This window comes from Copidosoma floridanum, unplaced genomic scaffold (genome assembly GCF_036245765.1).
Source record: "Copidosoma floridanum isolate Cflo_tuat_1 unplaced genomic scaffold, Cflo_Japanese_pri ptg000001l, whole genome shotgun sequence".
Classification (NCBI taxonomy): domain Eukaryota; kingdom Metazoa; phylum Arthropoda; class Insecta; order Hymenoptera; family Encyrtidae; genus Copidosoma; species Copidosoma floridanum.
Genome location: NW_028321878.1, coordinates 1,298,529 through 1,322,631, shown reverse-complemented (window position 1 = coordinate 1,322,631; position 24,103 = coordinate 1,298,529). Strand labels below are relative to the sequence as shown.

Genomic DNA, 24,103 nt, shown 5'->3' with positions numbered 1-24,103 from the left:
TAAAATCTCACAAAAATTACAATTATTTACATTGAAATTGAAAATCGCATTCTCCGCAAATTGAACAATCGCAAGAATAAAATTACTAATTTTAATTTTAACAAACGCATTATCTTCTTGCTTTAGTTTAGATGGTTATAACGCATTAGCTTTGATGGTTATAACATTATGACGTAGTTTTTTAAATAGCTGCTAGATTGAAAAATTTCGGTGTACCATTATGCAATTTTTTGTCACCATCCCATATAATAACCGTACAGTCCGATGTTGAAGCATAAAAATGGTGTTGATCACAGGACCAAGTCATCCCTATGATTCTTCCACATCCCTTGCCGCTGCTGATTTCGCGAACCAATCTTAGGTCCCAGCTGCTCCAAAGCCTGAAATAATTCGTTGAGTACACAAAGATATGTTTATTTCGTAAAGCGAAATATTTGCGTATGTATAATTAATCCACCTGATAATTCCATTGTCCAAGCCAGTTGCAATGACGTTAACTGAAATACCTTCAACGGCATTACTATAGCAGAGAGCGGTTATTCTTCTTTTTGAAACGACTGAACCAACAACTCTTGCGTTTACAGTAAAAACTCTCAATTCGGATTGGTTGTCTATCCTATCATCACCATCATTAATTTGGTTGGATATTTGATACACAATGGCAATGTCACCCAAGGTTTCACTTATCGAAACTGAAGTGATGGGATGGCGATCTTCGCGAATGATTGATCTAACGTACGTCAAACTAAAAAAAATCGTCAAATTCATCATCTTTAGAAAACAAAATAAAAATAATTCATCTACTTCACCAACTTACCTGTTGAGATCCCATATGACCAAAATGCCCTGAGTATCTCCCGATACGGCAATTCTAAATGCTTGGGATAGTTCGATAAACGTTACTCGATTTCTATGAGCTAGCAAAACTGACGGCGAAGCCGAACTAAACTCAATTTTTCCCGTGGTAGTGACTGTACACGTGTAGACTACTATACGACCAGAGACATATCCAATCCACAGTTGCTCACAGTCTGGCGAAGATTTCATGATGGAAATCTAAAATGTTTGCAATCAGAATAGAAAAATCATTTTATTTGAAAATGTGTACGTACAGAATCTAAGCCCAAAGATCTTATCAGCGGCTTGGGTGGTTGTTCTTTCTTGGTCTTCATCCTGGCAATTCCGTCACTACTGTTCCAAGATACCAATCCCGCGCCTTGAACTGATATACTACTCAACATACTGTTGTTACCTGTTTAAATGAAAAGTACACTACTTTATATTCTCGGTAGTTTAATAATCACCCGGTAATTGCTTAATACACTGTACCTTTGGAATAGGCAAGAATTAAGGTGGTGCATGCCGGCAAACCAAAGACCTCTCCCGTCGCTAAAGGCACAAGTGAAGCGAGTGGAATTCTGTATTTATGCTTCCAGCAAATGTTTGGCTCGTTACTTGGAGCCCCAACATAATTACCCCACTTTATACCTACGAATAACGTAAAATTATAACACTCTTTATTTCAATTTTTACCATCTGGCTAATGTTAAAAATTACCTTCAACACTTTCCATTACATGAAATACATCAGAGTCAGCCGTAAGAGCGAGATTCTGTGCAGGCAATTGGTGCTGAGTTTTGAATAGCTGTGCAGGTGTCTGACCATACGTTTTAACCATCGTCTCGAAAGCTTGTCTCTCAAGAGGATCTTGTATTTGTTCGGCGTCAAATCCATAGTAGGTCTGTAAAAAATATATCATCTTGTGCTTAGGTATCGTATAGTGAATGAAAAAAAAAGTCTCCGAGAAATTGTCAAGACGCACTGCTGGATGGAAAACGTTTATAGCTTCGACTGCCGGCTTGCCTGTCTGTCTAAATCCAAATACTAAATCTATCCAATAAGGCAGAACTTCTCGAACTACGTCGGATTCGAGGGCCGCTCTATGCGCCAAAACGAAAAGTCTCGCGTCGCCACCTGACCACTTTGGTAATTCCACGTCTCCAACTGGACAACCATTTTGCCTGACTCCAAAGTCGAAACCTAATAGACGATTGTCAATTCATTTTATTTGAAACGCATTTTTTGAATTCTGGAAAAAAACCAACCTTCATAATTCAAAAGAAACTCTGGCAAGTAAAAGAATTCAGGTATGAGTTCTTTTACATCCGTAGTTGAATCGCAACTTGTTAGACGCCAAGTCGTAGCTATAGCGTGGAACGTTCTATCGGGAATGTCAAAGCTGTCGTCTATAAAATATATGGTTTTATCTATCAATAGTTTATGTCTGAGGAGAGAAAAATATATTATTTACCTTGATAATTGAGAAACATGCTGGTAAAGGGCGGAAGTCGTACTAAGAAATGCAAAACTGTTCCCGAATTACTGTAGTGAGAACCGTAGTGGAAAGGCTCTTTGTTCAAAGCGATTAAATTTACGCCCTCGTTTATCGATTGCTTGAGATACTGAAGAAAAAAATTATTAATAAGTACTCAAAAGTGTAAGACACATAAATGTAATACACCTACGTTATAATTATTGATGTAATGCTGTTCATTTTTCTTGTCTTGCACTGCCATGGGTTTCTTAAAATTCCTATAAATACTCGGATTTTCCAAATTTATTTTTTCGCTCGTATAATCGGCAAGGACGAATGGAAAGACCGGGTACTGCATTAAATCGTTGTAAGACCGTCCAGCCAATTTATTCAAACACGTAATGTATTCCCAATTGGTCAAGGTCCCATTGCGCCATAAATTCAAAGCTTCTCCCAAATCGTCGCCTGGAACGCGTCTCGGTAAATTGCACTTGGAAAGCTCCAGCACGAATTCTTCTCTTTCCTGGAAAGGACCATTATTTTTTGCCCAACTGATTTTTACCAGATAAAAACAATAGCACAATTTGCACACCTTAGGAGAATCAAAAGCCATCAAGTAAGTTCGTCCCGTTATTAGGAATATTTCGATTGCCCTATCCTGAAGTTGGTATCTACGACGATGTAGCTCTCGTATGTCCTCCAAACGCCAAACCGTCCCACCCGCCATTGCTAGATCCAAACCACCCAGAGCAATCTATCAAGTAAAGAAGGAAAAAAAAAATCAACATTCGCCATCAAGCGCAAGAATTGTGAAGAAATTTTTTTTTTTTATATATATAATTTACATCGGTATGGAGAGAAGCGCTGGGAGTATCGGGCACAAAGTAGAAGCAAGTTTCCCCGATCAACGCTTCGCCGGACAAGTCAGCTTGAGGCGTGACCACCTTAGCCGGTGACATTTTTTGAATTTTCTCGCTCGTGTGCAATCTCTCGATCAGCATGCTCACGCTAGCCTCTGGCTTGCCGCTGTTAAATAAAAAGGACATCGGAGGCTCTACCGCGCTCGCTTCTACGCGTGGCAGACAGACAATGCACATTATATAATTATCAAATATATTTACCTGATGGATACAAGCGAAAATACCTGATTTGTACTTGTGCTCGGGTAAAAAGAACTTTGACGGTAGGTTCAGGTGGCACCTCTGCAGCTTCATTCGGACTCTCGCGGGACCCTCGGTTGGATCGAGCTCCCAGCTCGTCGGATACCTCTCCGGGAAGTACCAGGGGGCTCGCTCGTGAGTCAGCCTCTTGATGATATCCCGCCACTGGGCCATCACTCGGGCCTCCAGACTCCGCGTGTACTTGAATTTTTCCATCAGCAACTTGCGCTCCCTGTTTTGCTCCTCCACCACCGTTCGAGTCAAAGACATTGCGCTCTCCGTCAGTTGCTTCGCCAGAGGCTCGAATTTATTGGACATTCTGAAGACATCGAAAAACATATTAATCCCCCATGGGTCGTCGAGTGAAGTCAATCAATGATTTCTCCAGTACCTCTGAATGGCGGCCAGTTGGTTCTCAATCCAGGCGTTTCTCTCCTTCGTGAGTTCGCGCCTCAGCAGGGCCAGCTCCTCCGTCCAGGTTTCCGAGCTGTTCTGCTCGACTTTCTTGGCCAACTCCCACACTTGGAGCGCCTCCTCGAGATCCAAGCACATCCGTGCATCGGCGCACGACATCTCGTCCCGCTTCTGCAGCAAGTCCCAGAAGAATACGCTGAACTTCTGCTCGATCTGGGGATGGACCTCCAGCAGGGTAGTCAGGATCTCCTTGGTCTTTGGCTCCTCCATGAGGGTGCGCACCGCGTAGACCCTCGTGCCGTTGCTCTGGTGGGGCCCCATCAGCCAGACCATGATCCTCGCGGTGTTTTTGCGGAGCGCGGACTTGGCCGACCAGGCGTTCACCCAGTAGCTCTTCTTGTTGAGTGGCGACGAGATGCCGTGCAGGAGGATCGCAAACAGCCTCTTGCTCAGCTGGAGCTCGCTGACCGATGGCGAGTCGTCGGCCGTCGTCAGGAAATCCACGACCCGGTTCAGGGTCATCCGGAAACGGTCGTTCAGCTCACCCTTGCCCGGCTCTCGGCTCAAGCTGTTCAAGCCGATCGGCAGGTTCGAGTAGCTCAAAGAACGCGAGCCGTGGTCGCTGTGCTCGCTGGACGTCGTCAGGGCTGGTTTTTTGAAATATTTCGACGATGGTTAGGGAAAAAAATAAATAAATAAATAAAGTTGATCAACTCATCGATATCGATGTTATTATATACCTGTCGTGTAAGAGATCGATGCAATGTACGAGGCGGTGCTCTTCAACCGGAAACCCGAGTGGCTGGAGACCTTTGAGGTCAGGATGTCGAGTTCGCCGTCAAAGAGAGCGACTTGGGCGTCCCTCACCGCCGAGACGCAGCTCTTGTTGGCTCCGCACTGCGCCCTCTCCTTGAACTCGGCATAGTTGAGTACGACGTGGAGCTCAGCCACGGTGTGCATGTGATAGTTGCCCGGGGCGTCAAGGAGTTTCGTCGCGATCGTCACCAACAGGACGTGCAAGTCCCGGTAGAGCGAGGAAGAGCCGGAAACGTGAGCCCCGTTCGTTATGCTTCTGCCAATGGACTCCATCAGACCTTGCTCCAGTAGTACTTTTAATGCGTTGGACGTCTGAAAATTTGAAATCCGTTGATGAGAATGAAATAACAATAAATAAAATCTCCCTGTTGAACTGTTTCGGCTTACCTTGGTGATGAGTTCCGTAACGAACGAGACGAGGGGCTTGGCGACATTGACGTCGGTAGCCGCTGCCCTTGGAATCATCGCCAAGACCGGCGGCATCGCAGCAAGACCCGGTATCTTGAGGGCCAAGTTTTCGAGCGTGACGACTAGTGGCTCGCTACCCGGGTACAGTGAAATCTGATGGGCCAAGTGGACAAAGTACTTTTGCTTGATGAACTTGTTGACCAGCTCGTCGCTGGCTCGCTGCAGGTAAACCTGTATGACCTTGACGAGGGCCGTGCGAACCCTGGCGTCGGGATTGTTGGACAGAACGAGCAGCAGCTCGACGCGAAACACCTGCTTCAGCGCCGATCCGATCTGAGAGTCCGGCAAGACCCGCAGGGCGTCCCTCAGGAGCAAGAGAAGCCCTTCGCACACCAGACCCTGGCAGGCTCTCTTCTTGTCGGCCTGGCTCGGCTGTTTTTCGTTCGCCTGCTGGTTCGAGCCTTCGCTCGCTGCGATGCCTGAGTCCTCGCCGGCACTAGTGTCTTGACCCTGGGACGACGCGTCGTTTTCCCCCGCAAACTCCTCGTCCTTCGGTACCCTCGACGCGCTTCCCTTCTGGATCTGTTCATTGGCCAGGGCTTTGTTCAATTTGCTGTTCTCCAGGGTATTGATCGTTTCGCTCGACGTGGAATCCTGGAGGCTCTGGAAATATCGTTTTCCTCATACATATTACTTGGGAAATTTTGGTGCAACATTTTTATCGATTTACTTGCCTTCGTCAGAGACGATCGCGTTTCTTCCAACGGTTGCAGTAGAAAGTACATGTTGTGCCTCGAGTGAGTTACGTACGTTTCCGTGGCTTTGTGGACGAGTATCAGGTAATCCGTAATCAAGACTAGATGAGAAAATTCGGGCGGGGCACCCATCAGTGCTCGTAATAATTCTACGATTGCACTGCCTGTGCTGGCGTCCAACGAGACATCGACATCTTCGTACAAAAAATGTTCCTGAGGAAAAAGAAACGTATGGTTTTAGTTTTTCAGTTGAAATTCCATTGGTTGGATTTTATTGTCACTCCTACCTTACACATAACGAGTATCGATTCGACTATTCGAGCGCGTTTCAGCTGAGACGCATTAAACTCTCTGTGCGGGTGTTGGTCCTTCAAAAGGAACAGCATCGCTTCGATCAGGAGATTCAGGGTGTTGTGCATCGCCCAAGTCCTCCACGCCTCGAGCGCACATTTCATCAGTTCGGGGTCGATGATGACCGCCTCGCTGTTCTGAGAAATCAGGTGGCTGTCGCCTTCGGCGTCCTTAACGAGGATCGGGAAATCGCAGGTGGCATCGAGCACCGACTTGAGCATGTGCTTGCCGGAGAAGCACTGCCGTGACTCCAGGACTTTAAGGAGAACGAACGCCCCACCCTCCGAGCTGTACTGGGTCAGCATTTCGGAATCGCTGCGCGCCAGGTGCAACGCCACCGAGAGTGCCATCGCCTGTTCTTCCTCCTTGGAGTCAAGCTCGACAACCTGTGTTCCGACAAAATAAAAGAAATATCCTTCGTGGTTTCCCGATACGATGAACATTGTTTATTTTCATTGACATACTCTGGCGAATAAGTACAGGAAAACAGGAATCCCGCCAATCAAGCTAGCCGACGACACCAATCCCTTGTAGCTTTGACACTGCAATTTGCCAACCGCGATTGATGGCAGAGAAAGCGGAGGTTGCTGCGATACTTTGTTCTCTGGCACAGAAATCACTCGGAATCCGGGTTGACTCGGGAATAAATTTTTAACCACTGTAAATGAATGTAGTCACCAGATGGTCATTTTAAAAGATTTGTAGAATCACGATATTTGTGTACACGTACCATTTGCACTGGCAACGGATTGGGGGTACAAGTGAACGATGTGAGGCTTCTGTGCCTCGAAACTTAGTAACAAGCTATCTTGTAAATCACTCAGGTGCACACTGGTCGCATCCATCAGCGAGTCCCAGTCGACTTTCGAGTCGGAAATACATAACTCGACAGCGTGCTTCGCGCCTCCGTAGGACTTTTTTTTGTTCGAGTCGAGATTTTCGTACTCTGAAATTCAACGAGTTCAAATTGAAATGTGCTAACTAAAAAAATTCATTTTCAACAGCGTAAAAACCAACCAGTTTTCAGTTCCTGAACTCCGTTCAATGCCCCCGAGGCAATGAGCGTGGCAAAGTCTGGATTAATACTACTTAAAATACATTCGGCAAGATTCGTGTAATTAGGCCCTAGACTAGCAAGATACAAGGCCTTTTTGTTATCAAATACTGGACACCTGTGTAATAAATATATTAAAAATATTAACCACTAGCTCATAAATAACTTGGAAAAAAAAAAAAGAATAATAACTTCACACCTAAACAGCATAACGTTTCCCAAATACCAAGCACCGACAGCACTTTGGCCCACTTGGCCCACCATGACGCACGTTGTTCCTGGTTTCCTGACCAGTAGTCCGTCAAAGGGCAACTGCGCTCGGATTTCTTTCCAGCCGTCCACCCAAATCGCAACTTCGACCACCGCGCTGTGCTTGTTTAGAATCGTATCTTCCAAATTAAGGGCCAAGTGATGCCAACGACCCGACGGCAACATCCCATTTATCGAAGTCTCCGAAATTGTGCGATTCGCCTTATCGTCCGGCCGCGTGAGGCGCAAAATCAATTTATCTGTGAGAGGAGAAATCGAATGAGTGGATCATTTCGTTTGGTTTGCGCACTCGCCAAAATTACCAGATTTCAAGTCGAGCCACGATTCAAGGACTAGCGATTCAAAGCCAATGGACAGCATGTGGAGTATGGAAGTGGGCATCGGCGGCGTCGAAGATCCAACAAAAACTGCAAATCATCCACACAGATCAGCATACCCGATACATTATAACTTTTCCAAGCTTAATCAATACCTTCGCGGCTCCAGTTGTCCGACAGCAAACCCCAGTCGGAGAGGCTGTCGCTTTCGGAGCTCAAAGTCGAGTCGTAAACGACTTGTAGGCCTCGATTGCTGGTACTCATGCCCCCCCTTTCGACGCGCAGCCATAGAGAAGCCGAGCAGCCCTGCAGCCACACGGACCAAGAGATCTCGCTGCTGACGGGCAGGCAGACCGCGTGCACCGACCACGGGCTGCATACCTCTTGGGCCAGGTGCTTCCTCCGAAAGTTATTCACGAGACTCTCCGCCTTCTCCTGGTTCTTGATCTCGCCCCAGTCTATCGTAACCGAATCCTCCAAGGGCGTCGTGGGAAACGACAGTATAAAGTTCGGCTGTGGCTTGGCAGTGAGCACTAGGCGGTAGAGCGGCTGCAGCAGAGCCAAAAGTGGAGGTTCTGGAGCCTTGAAGCAGGCGAGGTACGACACCAGCTCCGCCGGAGAGATCGATCGCATGGCCAAGAGGGTGAACAACTCGAGGACTGCGTGCTGGAGTTCTGTGAGAGGGGATCGATTAAAAAAATTATTGCCCGTTTGATTGTTTTGAAAGACCTAACTCGATGTACCTTCGTACTCGGGATTTCGATTTTCCAGGACACTCTGGAAACCCTGGAGTAGTCTCATTATCGCTCCAGTCCCAGCCAGAGCTGCGCAGCTGGAAATGCTTTCTTTGCAAATAATCGACACCCTTCTCAGCGCGTGCACGATGACTTCGACTCGTTCTTTGCCCAAGCCTCTGAAAATTTCAAGAGTGAACGGGTTAAATGTGGACCTGAGAATCCGAGGATCGTTGAGCTTACTGCTTGGCAAAGTAGATCAGAAGGTCGATGGCTAGAGAGCAAAGGGTCGGATGAGCATTGGCGTTCCCTCGGATCAGCTCGGACGCCGAGCCCAAGTGATTGACGCGCTTCAGCGTAACGTCGGGATGAGTCTTTATCGGAACTTCGACGTCAGCTTCGTAGCCGTCATCGGCGGTTATGTACTCCCCGGGACTGCTGTCATCGGCTTTCTCCCAATCCGTGGAAAAGTCCATCGTTACGGTCGACAACTAAAAGTTTTTTTTTTTAAATTGGCTCTTGAAAAATAGAGAAACATATATAGAAACGTACTCTGGTTCGATTTTGTTGAGGAACTATTTGTTCTTGACTGGGTCGGAGCATTGAAATCTGAAGCAAGATCTCCACTATGGAGCCTACGCCCTGGTTTAGTTTCACCGTGGGATTGATGAGTGCACTCGCGAGCGAATCGATGATGTCGTTTTCGTCTGAAACAATGGGAGTCGAGATTACCAAACTGTGTCAGCGATACCATTGATTTGAAAGCTTACTTGGAATCGAAGCCACGAGGCAGCACGTGAGTATTGCCTCGAACAACCTGGTGGCAAATTTATTTCCCCCTGAAAGATATTATTGTTACGTATGATCACTCTCCATTACTTTTATCCGTACAATTAAAAAAAAAAAAAAAAAAAAAAACAGTGTTACCATCGAAGCGTCCAGCAGCAATGGACGTTGCCAGTTTCTCGGTGAGTGACAACGCGTTGCCAAAGATCGGATGATCCTTGAGCTCGGAACGAAACTTGGGACTACAGAGCACGACGCCGGCAACTGCCCTCCAAACTCCGCTCGCCTGGTGGAAAACGGCCCTCGTCTCCGGATTGTCTTCTCCCGCTTTAACGTCACCACCGCTGTCGCCGTGCAGAGCGTTGAGCAGGGCGTCGGTGCCCCTCTCCAAAAATTCAAACAGCGTCTTGGTCGCGGGCCTCGGCGAACTATCGCCCTCCAGTCTCACCTCCTCGCCGAAGCTGGCGATCTTTATCTCCATAATCACGGATATTTCCAGGAGCGCGTACACGTTTTTCACAAAAGCCTGGTCCGCCAGTAGACCCAGCACCTCTTGCAGCCCGTTCGTCTCGAGGAACCTCTGGTACGTGCTGGCGTTGACGATCAGGCCCGTGATGGCCGACAGGCACGACTGGACCAGAAACTTGAGGGTCGGGGCCTCGGCTCTGCCCAGCGCGGCTCTCACCCTGACGAAGGTCGGGTAGTAGACGCGAAACAGCAGCTCCTGTTTGACGGGCGAGCCCGAGTCGGCGGTGACCCGGAGCAGATGCCTCATGGTCGCGTGGCACAACTTCTCATTGTCCGGGCCGAGAATCTCGGAGTACAGCTCCACAAAGTCCCAGGAGCGAGCATCGGCCGGAACGGCGGCGCAAAGCTCGCAGCCGTGCTCGTCCTCGGGGTACGGGTAGCCACCGAGCTCCTTGAAGACGACCCGCTCGAGGAGGGCCGCGGTCGGCTGGTACGCCTGCGAGTTGGCCCTCTTGAGGAACGACACGGCGCTGGCCAGCAGCACCTTGGGGGGAAAGCAGCAGCAGGCGCCCGAGGAGCTCATCACCTTGACCAGGCGCAGCTGGAACTCGGCCCCGAAGCCCGGGCTCTCGCGCAGCAGCGCCGCCAGAGTGGCAAACAGCGCCGAGACCGAGCAGTAGCCCGAGACCGCCTCGGTGCTGCGACAGTAGTGATGGTACGGAGCCCCTAGCTCGTCCGCGTGGTGGTGGTCGCAGGTCTCCGATGGAGGGCACCCGTGTCCACGGGTGTTCCGCGAGCGTAGACGCCGATGCCGGCTCGTCTGGGCCAGCCCGTGTCGCGCCCGCTTGAGCGCCACCACGAGCAGCCCGAGCATCTCGACGAGCTTGCGGGCACGGCTCACTGACCGGCCGGCGTCAACGCCCGGCAACCGAAGCACCAGAAGGACCGCGCGCTCGGCCAGCCGGCCACCCTGGCTGGCGTTGAACAGCCGCAGCAGCTCGAGGAAGCCACGGAGCCCTTGTCCACCATCGCCGATGTCGCCCGAAGCGCCCTCAACGCTGGCGCTCCGGCGCGGCAGCCACAGCAGGAAGCTCAGGAGACTATGGGGACGACCAAGCAAATGAGCGGATGAAGGGACAAACAAAAAAAACAAAACTTGTATCACCTGTGCAGGGTGGCAAAGATGAACTCCTGCTGGAACGTCGCCTCCTCGGGGGAGAGCTCCCCGGGGGCTGTAAGTTTGGCGCAGGCATCCTCCAGGAGCTTGATGGTCACGGGTAGCAGGCCTTCGCGGACCAGTGGGCCGGTGGGCTCGTCGGGGCCGTTGGTGCGGAGGGCCCGCTCGAGACTGGTCAGGACGAGGCGCGCCGCCGCCGCTCGCAAGCCGGCCCGCTCGAGTCCCGAGAATGGCCCGTCCCGGGTGAATTGGAGGGACCAAAGGCTGTCCAGGGCGAACTTGATCACGAGCACGGCCGAGGTTGCGTCGGGCAGCCCCAACAGCAGCCGCAGCACCACCAGGCTCACCTCGTACCTGACACACACGTTTGGACCATCAATTACAACCCCACCTCCTCTCTCTCTCTCTCTCTTTCCATTCGACAACCAGACGTACCTGGTGGCGGTGCGCTCGAGGACGGCCCGGCCCCGCTCGTCCAGGGCCATGAGCCACCTGCCGCGCGACGGTCCCGGGTCGAGGTGCTGGTCCAGCGGTTGGGGCGTCGGTGGCTCCCAATCGATGGCCGTGGGCTCGTCCTCGCTGTGCTCAAAGTCCACGGTGTTCAGCCGGAGCTTGAGCGCCAGGAGCCGGCCCGCCGCGGCCTCGTCGCTCTCCGACTGCTCGGACTCGCTGCCGGACCGCACCTGCCGCTCGAGCACGGACCTGCGATTCTGCCGGCAGCGTCTCTGGCGCACCAAGAAACCATCCTTGCCCCTGTGATCCTCCTCCTCCTCCTCCGCCCTCCTCGTCTCCCTCCTTCCTGCTGGAAAAAGGATATGATGAAAGACAGTGTCGCGCGTGCTCGTCGCCTCGAGTCTTCCGAGTATTGTTACCTGGTGCGAAGCTTCGGGGCGGTGGCCTCTTCTTCTTCCTCCTTTTGCTGGTGGTGGGCCGGTCCCTGGGTATAGCGAGGCCAAGCGAGTCGGGGTCGGCATCGTCGCGGTCGAGGCCGAGGTAGGGATTGGGCCGCGGCTCTTCCTCCCCGTGGGGATCCTGGTAGGCGAGAAGGGGGTAGAGGGCGATCAGTAGGGCGACGAGTTCCCTGGCGCAGCTGAGCTCGCGCACCCCCAGCAGGTGGAGGATCGCCAAGCAGCGCCAGCCCCTCTCGCGGGTCAGGTAGACGCGGAGCGCCTGTAGCTCCGACTCGGTGTTGCTGTGGGGGCTGTCGAGGGCTGGCGTGGCTACCGCTTGGTGGCACAGCCGGTGCACGTCGGCTAGTAGCTCGCACCCGACGAGCGTGGCCACGCCACCTTCGCCGACCGAGCTGCGGGGAATGACGGCTCGTAAATCTATATGATTACCGATTTTTCTTTTTTTTCTTTTTTTTTTTTTTTTTTTTTTTACCGATTTATGGTTCTCATCGTATCTACATGTAGGTTTCAGCGATTTTCAAATCATCGCGATCGAATAGATCGGCCTCGTAACAGCATAGGCCGTTTAATGTTGTTTTCAACTAGCTGTACAAATATCACGTAATCACAAGGTGCTACCGGCGTTGGCTGAGGGTAATTACTATACAAGTGCGTGTGCGTTGTACACTAGATGCCGACGATCGGCAGAGGGATTAGGTAAGAAGCGAGTGCGATTTAATTGAGATGCAATATGCTGCGGAGGTGCTTGTGTAACGCGTTGAAAAAGAAATATGTACTTGCCAGAAGGAGAGGGCATCCTTGACGTCGTGGCCTTCGTTAACCAGAGCCAGCAGCTCGGCTAGAAACACATCCAGCCAGCAGGATTTCTGTGCATATATAAGTAGGAGAGCATCTTCTTATTTATTTATTTTTTTTTTTTTTGTCTATACACATACACGTAAATAGTGCCACCTACTGTGGTCCAATCAATGATTTTAATGGTTTTGCATTCGCGAGTCGCAAACTGACTATTTGAGAAAAATTGTACCTTTTTACATTTTACATCGAGTGTACAATGTACCCTTTGACTCTGAACCGGTGACACATGTGCATATACACATATATAACTTTTTGGTACTGCGTATTTTTAGTAAATTTAAATTCAAGATAAGGGTTGCGAACGGAGGTGAAAAAATCAAACCTCTTTTTTTTTTCATGGTGATTTAAATAACTCGCGGGGGTTGATTTATTGATACATCGTTTACCGTTAATTGGCTTACCTCGTAGCTTTGAGATTCCGAGCGTATAAAATGATCCCAGAGAATTTGCAGTTTGTTGATTGGACTTGAAGACATCGCCACACATTATCGGGTGGTATGCGCTTCTTCCGTGGCCCCGTTTTTTTTTTTTTTTTTTTTTTGTTCTCCCCCTCGGCCAAAGTGTGCAAACAAACGACGAAACAAACGAAACAATCGTCACAAGTCCGTCATGTTTGTTTTGCACGCGAGCCGCGCCAAAGTGGACAAACGAGAGCCACCTGAAACTAATCGTTTATACAACGTACATTAACGCACGTCAATCAAGCTGATACGTGGGAGCTATTTTTCTTTTCTTTTTTTTTTTATCTCGCGATTCGCGCAGTTACGAAATATCGAGTAATAATTCAACAACCGATCGAATCGTAACTGTATACCCGACGAACCCGCACCCAAGAAATATCAAGTAAAAGCGGGGGTGCAAGCGACCAAATGCCTACGCGCGGAGAGACACGGTAACGATGATTCGCAAGGAAATTACAAACAAACAAACAAACAAACAACACACGGTATGTAGATGTTATACACCTTTTCCATGTAGGGCACGTAACACAAGCCGGCTGCAGCGGATATACAAACGGTATAACACAAGAGTACAAGTAGAGCGTGAAAAAAGTGTCGCGGGGAGAGGAAAAAAAAAAAAAAAAAAAAAACAGACCTTTTTCTATCGCATCGGAGGTGTACTGGACGGGTGAGGACAAGGGGAGCGCGCGCGCGATAAAACGCAGATTTGCATGGTCGAACGAGTAAGTTATGATTATAATAATAATAATAACGACAAAGAATGATATGGCGATAAGGAGCGCAAAGAAAGAAGAGAGAGAGAGAGAGAAGCGGTGCAGGACGACGACACACACAGGCGGTATATACTTTAGCCGGCCCGCGAGAACAACAGTACCTAATGATAATAATTGGCCGCGCGCGAGGAGGTGAGGACAGTGCGCTCGGTGCAGGGCAACTGTTTGCAATACAAGTAATAGGCGCTGTAACGTGCCTCCTCCGATCCATTGACCGTCTCCCTGCGTCGTCGTCGTCGTCGTCGTCTTGGGTGCTGGCTCCCCCTGTTCCCCCGTGTGCATATCCAACATGTGTGCGTTCATAATATACACATATATAATATTGTCCACCTCCTCTGACTCTCTACCACACCACCTTATACTTTTCCGTGTGCACTGTTGCTGCTTCTCTCTCTCTCTCTCTCTTGCTTGTTTGCCTCTTTATCTCCTCCCCGTTCGGTTGTATAGGTATACTGTTTTTACGGGCTCCGCAAGCTGTACACCAGCCATCGGCTCTCCGCAACAGCGCGGCTTACGTAACACATCCCCCTCTCGCACCCTTGTGTATACGTCACTATGGTGCACGCGAGCCCTTTTTTCCCATTCCGATCCTCGCCGAGGATTCGTGTCCATACCCATCATCGTAAATAACACTATATAACATATAGGTATTATACGTGCATTATTGAAATCGCTCGCGCTTTTATTTTTGTCTTGCGCGCTTATCGCGAAACCAGTGCAGTGTTATACATATACTTTCCGCGCATCAGTCAAAGCCTGCAGTTTCCTTAATTTATTCGGCCGCTGCGATAAGTGTATAGCCCTACATACATATATACAAGAGATCGTCTTTCTTTCTTTCTTTTTTTTCTTTTGATGATTCAACTTTACAAGTGGCAGCGCTTCAGCTGTTATTTATTGCCAATAACCCTTGTTTATGCGCTACCTACCTATTATAAATACAATACCCCGCAATCTGTGCGTATAGGTTTTCAGTAATTCTCCCCGTGGAATCGTATTGAAGGGGCGAAAATCGGTACAGCGAAATCGGCAATTCAAGTATACGCGATACACGGATGGAAGGAGCAAACGAAAACGCATATATATCAACGTGTGTATGAATTTATTGTACGGGCCGCCGAGTTATTAATATATATTATATACAATGGAGCGCGCTGGCCGAGAGCGAGCCCTTATCGTTTCTCCCATACCTATATACTCTTCTTATCGTATATAATATATACTCGACTGTCGCGCGCGGCTATCGCTCTGTCCCTCCCTCTCTGCTATTGTACTTATATGTATGTACGCGCGAGAGAAAACACCAATTATGTGTGTAAAATATACAACATGTGGGAGGAGGGGAGAGCTTTTATTGGTAATGAGCGACATGTCGCGTGGAAAATCGGGAGAAACGAATTGCTTGTTGTTTTGCGCCGGTTTTATCGGGCGTTTGCACTTTGCATCTCTCTATACACATATGTAGATACTTTTAATTATTGTCATATTATATATATACTTCGCGCTAACCAAGACTGATGATTTCACGTACAACGTACTCGGCGAATCGCAAATTTTCTGCAAAATCTCTACATACTTATTACTCACATGTGGGATTTTCCATTTTACGATGTATACTTGTACAATCTTTGCGCGCGTTTGATTTCGTTGTGTGGAGCTTTCGATGGTCAAGCCTATACCATATGCGTATACACACCTTTGTGCGTGTAATATACTATTTTTTTGCCATTCATGCGTGAACGTTGTATAGGTACTTAACGCAACCTTAGGCGAAAATTATTACCATTATTGCTTATGGTTTGGTAACCAACTGGTTTTTTCGCGAGTGGTTTGTTATTGCGTTTGGTGATGATTTTATCGGGAGTTTTTAATTTGTTGCTCTCGACCACCAGGGACGATGCGGGTATAAGGACAAAATCATCCATCCAGTCTCGTGATTAACATCTAACGTTTATAAATACATTGTGGAAAGTCATCTCGTTACGTATGATTTTTCTTTTTTTTTTTTTCTTTTTCTTTTTTTAACCATGCCGCTTCTTCGATTTGCATTCCTATTTTTCTCTTTGCCTAGTATACTTATGAACCATCATGAAACAAGGCGAGGTAGGAATGAAGAAAAAAAAAACATTGGGAAAAAAGTTTTATTCACAGTGATTTGCGAAATTTAACTCGGGCGAAAATTGCGAGAAATAAAGTTGTGAATCCACGCGTGGGAAAGTAAAGAAGGCTTCGCTGGGCTGCTGCATAGCAATCGAGCTGGGGCGCACTGATGTGTATTTTTCAATGTGCCATGGCAAAAGCTCGGATAAAACGAAACTAATTTTTACACGCGTGTGCGCTAGTGTGTTGCAATATATCTGTCTACGTAACAAAAAAAAAAAAAAAAAAAAAAAAAAAAAAAAAAAAAAATCAGACGTTGGTAAAACTGATCCTGACGAATCTCGGCAATAGAGAGGGTGTAGTGTTACACTCTTCGCACATGTATACATACAATATACGTATAATGTCTTTGCGCTGCTAGAATCGCTGCATATATGGCTATTAACTTATGTGGTGAGCGCACGTTACGTGTCTGATATTACTTGATTGTTTGCTTGTTGAACACAATTTTCATCACAACAATTATACTGCTAACGCGATTAGTTACACATAGGTAATTTTATAATATAAACGGGGGGGAAAAAAAAATTCGTGTGCACAATGATCGATAAAAGTATAAAAAGTCGAGGCCACGATTTATACTAGACTTATTGTTTACCTTTTGGTTTTTCAATTTCAAAAGTATTTTGTTCAAAAAAAAAAAAAAATGCTTACGTTTGTAGTGATGAACAAATAAAAAATAAATTTAAAAAAATCTACAACAAGACATGAGTACAGTAAAGGTGCCGATATAAAAGTTTGGGATTTTGTAGTTTACTCACAGTTCTATTATTTTCAGAAAGGAAATTATGAAATCCAACGTGTACATATAGATATACCTACATCTTCGTAAGTATTGTACTGTTTTTGGAATTATGCCGACTATTCAATAAACTGTATCAATAAGCAAATACGATATCTATGATGGTAATTATGCAAGGCATAAGAAAAAAAAAAAAAAAAAAAAAAAAAGAAGACTTTATCAAGCGATTGATCGTTTACGAAACAAAGTTTAGCAGAGTTGGGAGTATGAATCCAAGCATCGAATATAATATGCGTAATAGAAGCGCGTATGTTTATCAAATAAATTAGTCTCATATCTAACATGTTGCTTCTGTTCACGTGTTGTGCGTCAATCAAAATATATTTAACACCCTGAGCATTGATTACATTCACTATCTTAATATTGTTAATTCAGTGTTTGTTTATTTATAACTATAGGTACTTATTTTTTTTTTTTTTTTTCTCAAATTAAAAAAATAAAAGATTAAAGGATTTTGTTGAGAAATTTTCTTGTTTGCCAAACCAAATTAAAAAAAAAAAAAAAAAAAAATCCATTTTTGCCATTGATTATATCGTCCAAACAGCGCCCAGTAAATTTTTTACAATAAGTAAAGACAGTGTCGTATATTGTGGGGCAAAACTTTACACAGCTATAGCATGCGCAGTTGACCATAGGAATTCAAATATAGTTCATGCGTTTATACAGACTATACGTTAAGTATGTGATATCATCACCATGTAAAATAATTTACCTTTGCGTGCAGATTCTCGTAATTATGGTTTATTTAATTACCTGGCAAGAGTGTAGCAAAAAATTTGCTGTTGTCCCGAGCTCTCTGTACGGTATATAGCATGTACTACTGCTATTTAAAAAAATGTGCAGATGCAGGCCGATAGTACAGTACGGGTGTGCCCAGATTCGAAAAAAAGATAAGGTCGGAGTAGTGAAAATATCGGTCACTTTTTTTTTTCTTCAATTATTATAGTGTCAAATGGCTCGCTGTACACGGGACTCTGTTGCGTCAGCCACGTTCTTTTAGGAGCGATATGAATACTTTACCTACATGCCACAGGCACGCTATCAAGATCGAGATAAAAATGATCTACCTTGGAAAAGCGCTTGCAATGAGTTTATTTGGTGTGCGTCATTTTTCAGGAACCCAGCGATCTTCGCTTCACTCTGTGTTTTTCTCAACTTTTAACAACATTTTATACGTATTGCCGTTTTACTTCATTTTATTTAGTTTTCACTATAATCAGAATTTTTATTTTTATTTTTATTTATTTTTTTTATTTAATTAATTCAAAAAGAATCGATGAATCAATTAAGTAATACGGTTTCTACATTATGGGCTGCATCGATTTATGCGCATACTTGACATTCCAAAAAAAAAAAATACACAATACCGTCAAAAACTGGGCTGGATATTCAGTCTTTGAAATCTCAAGAATCTTTTTTTTTTTCAACTGCGTAGCTAGCTGTTTATTTACATTGCAGAAAGTGGGGCACATTTGCGTTGGAATGAATCCAAAAGATTGCATGAAAGTCGTTTTTGTGATTAATGACGCAGGTCAATGCGGGTACACCTCATTTTTTATGCTAAGATTACGGGATTCGATGCAGTCGTTTAAAGTATATTATTGCTGTTTAATTAAATTGATGAATTTAATATGGCACAGTAACACATGCATTATAAAGCTCATGGAAAAATTATGTATTTTTTAAAAAACTTTATACTTCATAATAAAATTTTTGGTTTGCTCGATGAGCTTTGTAACTTTGCTCCGCGCCTTCAGATAAAATCTATTAAATAGTTGTGTGTTTCTCATAATTTAACGCAAAATATTATGTGTATTGCTTACTCGCGTGAAAAGCTTTTTATATCAAAAATAAATGGTGTTCCTCTAAATACTCGTTAAGTACAATAAGTAGGTACCTAAGTTTATATAAGTCATCGTTAAATCAAAATGAATATTAAGTAAAAAAAAAAAATAATTCATTGAGAAAGCTTTAAATAATTTGCACTGGTACTATCGCATGCAATATTTTGAGGAGAAAAAAAAAAATTTGTTTTCATTGCCTTAAAATATGACGATATACCGACGATTTTGTTTGAACGAAACTTTTGAAAAATTAAAACCCAAAACTGTGAAAACTTCTTTAACTATTCCTGTTGCACATGACATCTAAATGAGTAGTAATAAGTAAAGGCAAGAAAACCCCCTACCCCCTACACCCCCATCTATTGTAGGTATAGTGAAAAGTTTCACGCTATATACGTATGTTTTATATATAAGTATGTATATATACGTATACCGGCAGTTATAACGCAGTACCTATATATAACCTTCTGCCGTTCTGCCGCCTAATCGTACAAACTTGGAAACTTTCATACGCGTAAGGTATAAGTAACTTGCAATTGCAAAGAGTAAGTAAAGCATAGGATACGATAAAAAAAACCAATACAATAAGAATAGTCGTGTGGTCTACGTGTAAGTGCTTGCTGGAGCTGTCAAACAAAAATGGATATCTTCAATCTACGACTTTCTGTGGTTGTAGGCACGTTACAAGTGATTTAGAATTTACTACTAAAAATCGAGTTGCATTGAAAATTATTTAACTTACGAGTGTAATAAGAATATAATTCAAGAAGTGTGCCGAAAAGCATGATGCAATAAACATAACCTATGTCTTTGGACTTGCGGTCTATTTTTTTGTTTCGTTACGTCTTGTTAAAAAATATTTTTTCTGCCAGAGGACGAGCACAAACTCACGTGCAACGCCGCAAACATGAGGTTTTTTAGGCGCTTCTTTAGCAAAATTTGCTCGTGTAATGAAAGTCGTCTGAGGAACATCTCCGTCGATGCTGTAATGCCAATGTTTATGGTGCCTATCCTTCTACTAACCGCCAGCGAGAATGTTATATGCACGGTGTTAGTCTTTTCAACGTCACCGTTTTTCATTTACTACCTCAACGTCAAGTTTTTACGCTTTTTTACGCGTACCAAGTTCTTTTTTATGTGGACCATCTCAAGTGTCCTTACGCTGATGCTGGTCTTTGAGTTCAGTGTCGTGCCACTACTAGAAATTTTGCCAGAGGAAAATCTGATCTTCATTATTTGTGTTGTGGGTGGACTTATTTGTGGTCATGAAACACGAAGAAAGTCTGATTGCATGAGCCAAGTAAGCGCTTCACAGACCTTAGAACTTGGAGAAATTAACCAGGATGTTTGCAGTACATGTAAAAGGCATGTAACACCCCAAGCTATCCACTGTAAAATATGCCAGACTTGTGTTTTGGGCAAAAAATATCACTGCCATTGGTATTTATTTTATTAATTTAACGTTTTGTGGAAAGGTTAAGATTATATAATAATTATTTATATTTATCATACCAACTACAGGCTGGACAGCTGCATTGGATCTAACAATCTGGTATGGTATCTGCTATGTTTGTTGTTCTCTACTGCAGCTTTTACTTATGGTTCTAATTTAACTATGACCACCGTGTGCCGTCCATATATATTTATAGGTTCAATACTTTTGCCAGATGACTGTAGCGATGTTTACGATCAATTTGAGTATGTTTGAAAATACCATTGTTTTTGCTTATTATTTATTCAAAATTAAACTTGTTAATTGATATCCTTTTTTTCAGCCTGGCAATTTGTTTTGTATCATCTGTTTACAGTCTTTTAATCGGACTGATATTATTTTTTTATTTAATTTATCATGCTTTGTTACTATGTTTTGGAAAAATCAAATACAGCTATGTGCCAAACAGTGACAGGCAGCACGGTAATGAAAAGGGGAAAAATGCTTTACAATTGTTTTGTTGTAAGTCGTGAAAATCAATGTCACTACTCGCTCTTGAAGATGAGTCAAACTTTAGAATGTACTATTTTATTATTTATACTGCTCTATTTACTTAAAACAAAAACTAGGAAGTAAAATGAGGATCAAACGGTGACCAAAACTATTGTCAAATCAAACTAAATATTTTAAGTAAAAATAACGTAGGAAGCAGCATTCCTTATTTTATTTGTAATATATTTATGTACGTACTATTATTATTATACCATGTATACACACATGTGCAGTGTATGTAATGAGTATATTCTATAACTGTGATATACAAAAAAAGTATTATTAAAATCACTAGTAATTAGCTGAAAAATACAGCTATATATGTGAAAGGCAAAAAATACTTGTACAATATTTGTAGCCGTACTTATCTTTGTAAAAGTATGTATGCACCTTTATCACATTGATATTATAAAGATGTAAATCTTGAAGCAGTAACAAGTCGTATAAAAAATATTTTACAGTTTGTACTAAAAACCTAAATGTCCTACATTTTAAAAATTAAAAACTTTTTTTTTCGTTTTCGGAGTTTCTGGGATAAACTTTTTGATCAAATCCCTCCATTCGTCCCTCCTCTGTTCACTTTTATTTATTTCACTCGCTACGGACATGTACTGTTTCCAGATATTGAAACACAATTTTTTCAAGTGTTTCTCGTAATGTTTCTTTGCTTTGACTTCTTGCGCGTGCGCTATTATTTTGATTTTAACGCACAGGTAATGCCACACCTTGAAGGATTTTTTCTGCAGATTCATGTCGTAAAAATCCACAGCCACCTGCTGTTTTTGCCTCACGCTCACCGCCAAAGTTCTCCACTCGTCAAAGTTGTACCAAAGCAGATTGTGCCGGTAGAGCTTATCGGCTAGATGCGATTTGGCTTGCAGTTGCTCCGTCCACTCGATCTTCCAGGCGGCAAAAATTTTACCAATTAGATTATCCTCGTAATGCTTCTGCGCCACGTTCAAAATTTTTCTATTATCGTCCACAATACCACACAGGGGCTCCACGATGTACCGACGAAATAGATATTTATTGTAACACTGATCCGCAAGCTTTTCAAGATTTCTGTTCCTCTCGATTTCCTTCAGGCGCCTCAGCTCTTGCTCCCTTCGCATTTTTACCGCCTCTTTCTGCGCCTTCAAAGTGCAAACGCATGAAATGCTCTGCTCATCACTAGCAAGAACAAATTAATCAGTTCTACCATACTCACTTTGATCTGCTGAAGCCTTTGCTCCTCCTCTTCTCGCATGCGGTTTGCCTCGTCCCGTTTCTTTTGCTCCTCCCGTCTGTGCCTACGAATTTCGTCGGCCTGCCTCATTCGCTCCTTTCTCGCATCCGCACGCGCCTCCATCCTCATCAAAAATCTCGGAGGACTCGGCACTCGAGGGATTTCTACGACGGATTGGTCCCTTGAGAAACACGTAAATCTTTTTTTTTATTTTCAATGACACGACAATGAAAACGATCCAACAAAAAACTCGAATAGTAACGTGCTTTTCCAGATGTACTTTGATTGGAAATCGTCATCATCATAAAAATTTTTAAAGCGCAGCAAAAGGACAATGAAAAGAGGAGAACCTGCAGCCCTGTTCCCGCATAAGGTGGATGATGCCCCTCCTGGTGCGCTGGTCGCACTGGTCGAGGGCCTGCCTGGCCACCTCGATCGTCCTCTTGGAGGTCTGCCTGGCCGCTCGGTCGAGCTCCTGCAGTTTGGCCTTCTCCTCCTCCTGCTTCTGCTGCTGCCGGCGACGGTGGTGCTCGGCCAACTTGGCTCTCTTCTCTGGAGCGCCGCCTGCAACGCTCTGCTGGTTTTGACGTCTCTGCAGGTCGACCGGACTGGGCTTACTCGGAGGACGAGTGACCCCACGCTTGCCCGGAAGCGCAGGTCCTGGGGTGCTTGGCTTCTCGATCTGCAGCATCAATTCCTTCTGCCTCTCGGCGATGGCGCTCACGAGCAGCTCGATCTTGATCTCGCCCGAGGGCCTCTGCTGTGGCTGCTGCGGTTGCTTCGGTGGCTTCACGGGCTCCCGACTGGCCGATGCTTTGGCGCCAGCGGCGAACTCGCGCCAACTCGCTAAGCACCGGCGAAGCCGTCTCCTGGAGCCACGCTCCTCGAGCAGGCTACGTAGCTGGCGCACACGGCGCTCCTGCAACGCGTACAGCTTGAGGACTTGGAAAGCCGCCCGAAGGTGCTCCTCCGATTGTGGCTTGCGAAGACCTAGCTTGTCCTTGATGGTGACTTTTATCACCTCCTCGCTGACCGATTCCACCAAGTTCAGCACCATTGCCAACGATTGTTTGGATACTTAGTCCACAGGGTCTTTCTTTTTTATAATACAACTTGCTCTGGTTTCTGATTGAGCCTTGCAAACAAGGTCTAAATTGCCCTGATGTTTTGTACAAGGGTCGTTAAATCGTCGCGCCAACTTGAAATGCAACGCAATGCCGGACACGTGACTAAATGATTAAATATAATTGCAAAAAGTGCGCGAGTTACACCAATAGGAACTCTCGAGTCCTTTGGAACTTTGGCAATGATTTGCGAGCTTTCGCGTGTATACCGCTAACACATATTTTTATTCGATCCGACACTTTAAAAATGTACTTATCTGTAAAATTCGTGCCTCACATAATGTAATAAGTACTTCTGCGTTTGAAGAAAAAGTTTTTAATCATGCAATACCTGAGAACATAAAATGCTTGCACGGCAGGTATAAACACAGTTACGGGAAAAGTATATAAGCTTCTCTTTGCTAATCACGTGCAAGCGCCCCAGTTTTGTTTATTCGCGATTTTCTGTTGCCAGGGTAATATCAGGGTAATATCCGAGAGTTTAGGGGGTTCAATTCAAAAGTATACAAGTTTGTGTACGTATGAATATACGCATGCATACAGCCCTATTAACGGACCTTAAATGTACTTATACATATACCTACATAATTACTGCATTGAATCGATTTGTTGTCACAACGCTGTCTCGGTATTACAACTGCTGCGAAATCATAATTTAACACACAACCAATTGAATACTGGGAGCTTTGCAATTTAGGTGGATATATATGCCAAAAAAAATTTTTTGCATATATTTAACGTCTGATGGTCGTGATAATTTGCTGTGAAAGATTTCTTTTAATCGAAAACATTTACAAATGGATTCTAATTTTCTTGAATGATACTATTCCTGGCTTATGTTAAACAGTTTTTTTTTCTTAAGTTTTAAGAATTAAATGTTCTTCGAAATATTTAATTTAATTAAATTGAAAATATATTTTTGCAGTACTTTGTAATT

The 24,103-nt window shown here is 44.9% G+C and overlaps 3 protein-coding genes across 4 annotated transcripts; 1 reads left to right on the top strand and 2 right to left on the bottom strand.

Moving 5' to 3' along the window:
• Positions 1 to 11: 11 nt before the first annotated feature.
• Positions 12 to 23,857, bottom strand: mv (lysosomal-trafficking regulator mauve). The gene is made up of 36 exons (XM_089588467.1): positions 23,751 to 23,857; positions 13,195 to 13,457; positions 12,716 to 12,801; positions 11,897 to 12,327; positions 11,460 to 11,826; positions 11,013 to 11,378; positions 10,898 to 10,947; positions 9,521 to 10,864; positions 9,364 to 9,432; positions 9,146 to 9,300; positions 8,837 to 9,084; positions 8,603 to 8,772; positions 8,015 to 8,533; positions 7,845 to 7,949; positions 7,472 to 7,781; positions 7,236 to 7,390; positions 6,943 to 7,164; positions 6,683 to 6,876; positions 6,155 to 6,604; positions 5,847 to 6,080; positions 5,092 to 5,775; positions 4,629 to 5,016; positions 3,866 to 4,535; positions 3,459 to 3,793; positions 3,160 to 3,383; positions 2,907 to 3,068; positions 2,526 to 2,837; positions 2,312 to 2,462; positions 2,106 to 2,246; positions 1,823 to 2,040; positions 1,558 to 1,741; positions 1,330 to 1,488; positions 1,113 to 1,252; positions 818 to 1,056; positions 458 to 745; positions 12 to 380 (listed from the first exon to the last, which is right to left on the bottom strand). Exons 2-36 carry the CDS (start codon positions 13,267 to 13,269, stop codon positions 182 to 184), a joined length of 10,044 nt encoding a protein of 3,347 aa, XP_089444593.1. The 5' UTR covers positions 13,270 to 13,457; positions 23,751 to 23,857; the 3' UTR covers positions 12 to 181.
• GABPI (zinc finger DHHC-type palmitoyltransferase GABPI) lies at positions 19,321 to 21,077 on the top strand. Of its 2 annotated transcripts, XM_089590992.1 has the most exons (4): positions 19,321 to 20,273; positions 20,355 to 20,385; positions 20,483 to 20,531; positions 20,609 to 20,730. In XM_089590992.1, the coding sequence occupies exons 1-4, from the start codon at positions 19,741 to 19,743 to the stop codon at positions 20,647 to 20,649; spliced, it is 654 nt and encodes a 217-aa protein (XP_089447118.1). In that variant the 5' UTR covers positions 19,321 to 19,740; the 3' UTR covers positions 20,650 to 20,730. The 2 variants fall into 2 exon arrangements, with proteins under 2 accessions (XP_089447118.1, XP_014216930.2); XM_014361444.2 differs by having other exon boundaries at positions 20,355 to 20,531; positions 20,609 to 21,077.
• LOC106645533 (uncharacterized) lies at positions 21,307 to 23,329 on the bottom strand. Its single transcript, XM_089588461.1, has 4 exons — positions 22,876 to 23,329; positions 22,393 to 22,845; positions 22,025 to 22,223; positions 21,307 to 21,950 (listed from the first exon to the last, which is right to left on the bottom strand). Exons 1-4 carry the CDS (start codon positions 23,097 to 23,099, stop codon positions 21,309 to 21,311), a joined length of 1,518 nt encoding a protein of 505 aa, XP_089444587.1. The 5' UTR covers positions 23,100 to 23,329; the 3' UTR covers positions 21,307 to 21,308.
• Positions 23,858 to 24,103: the final 246 nt, after the last annotated feature.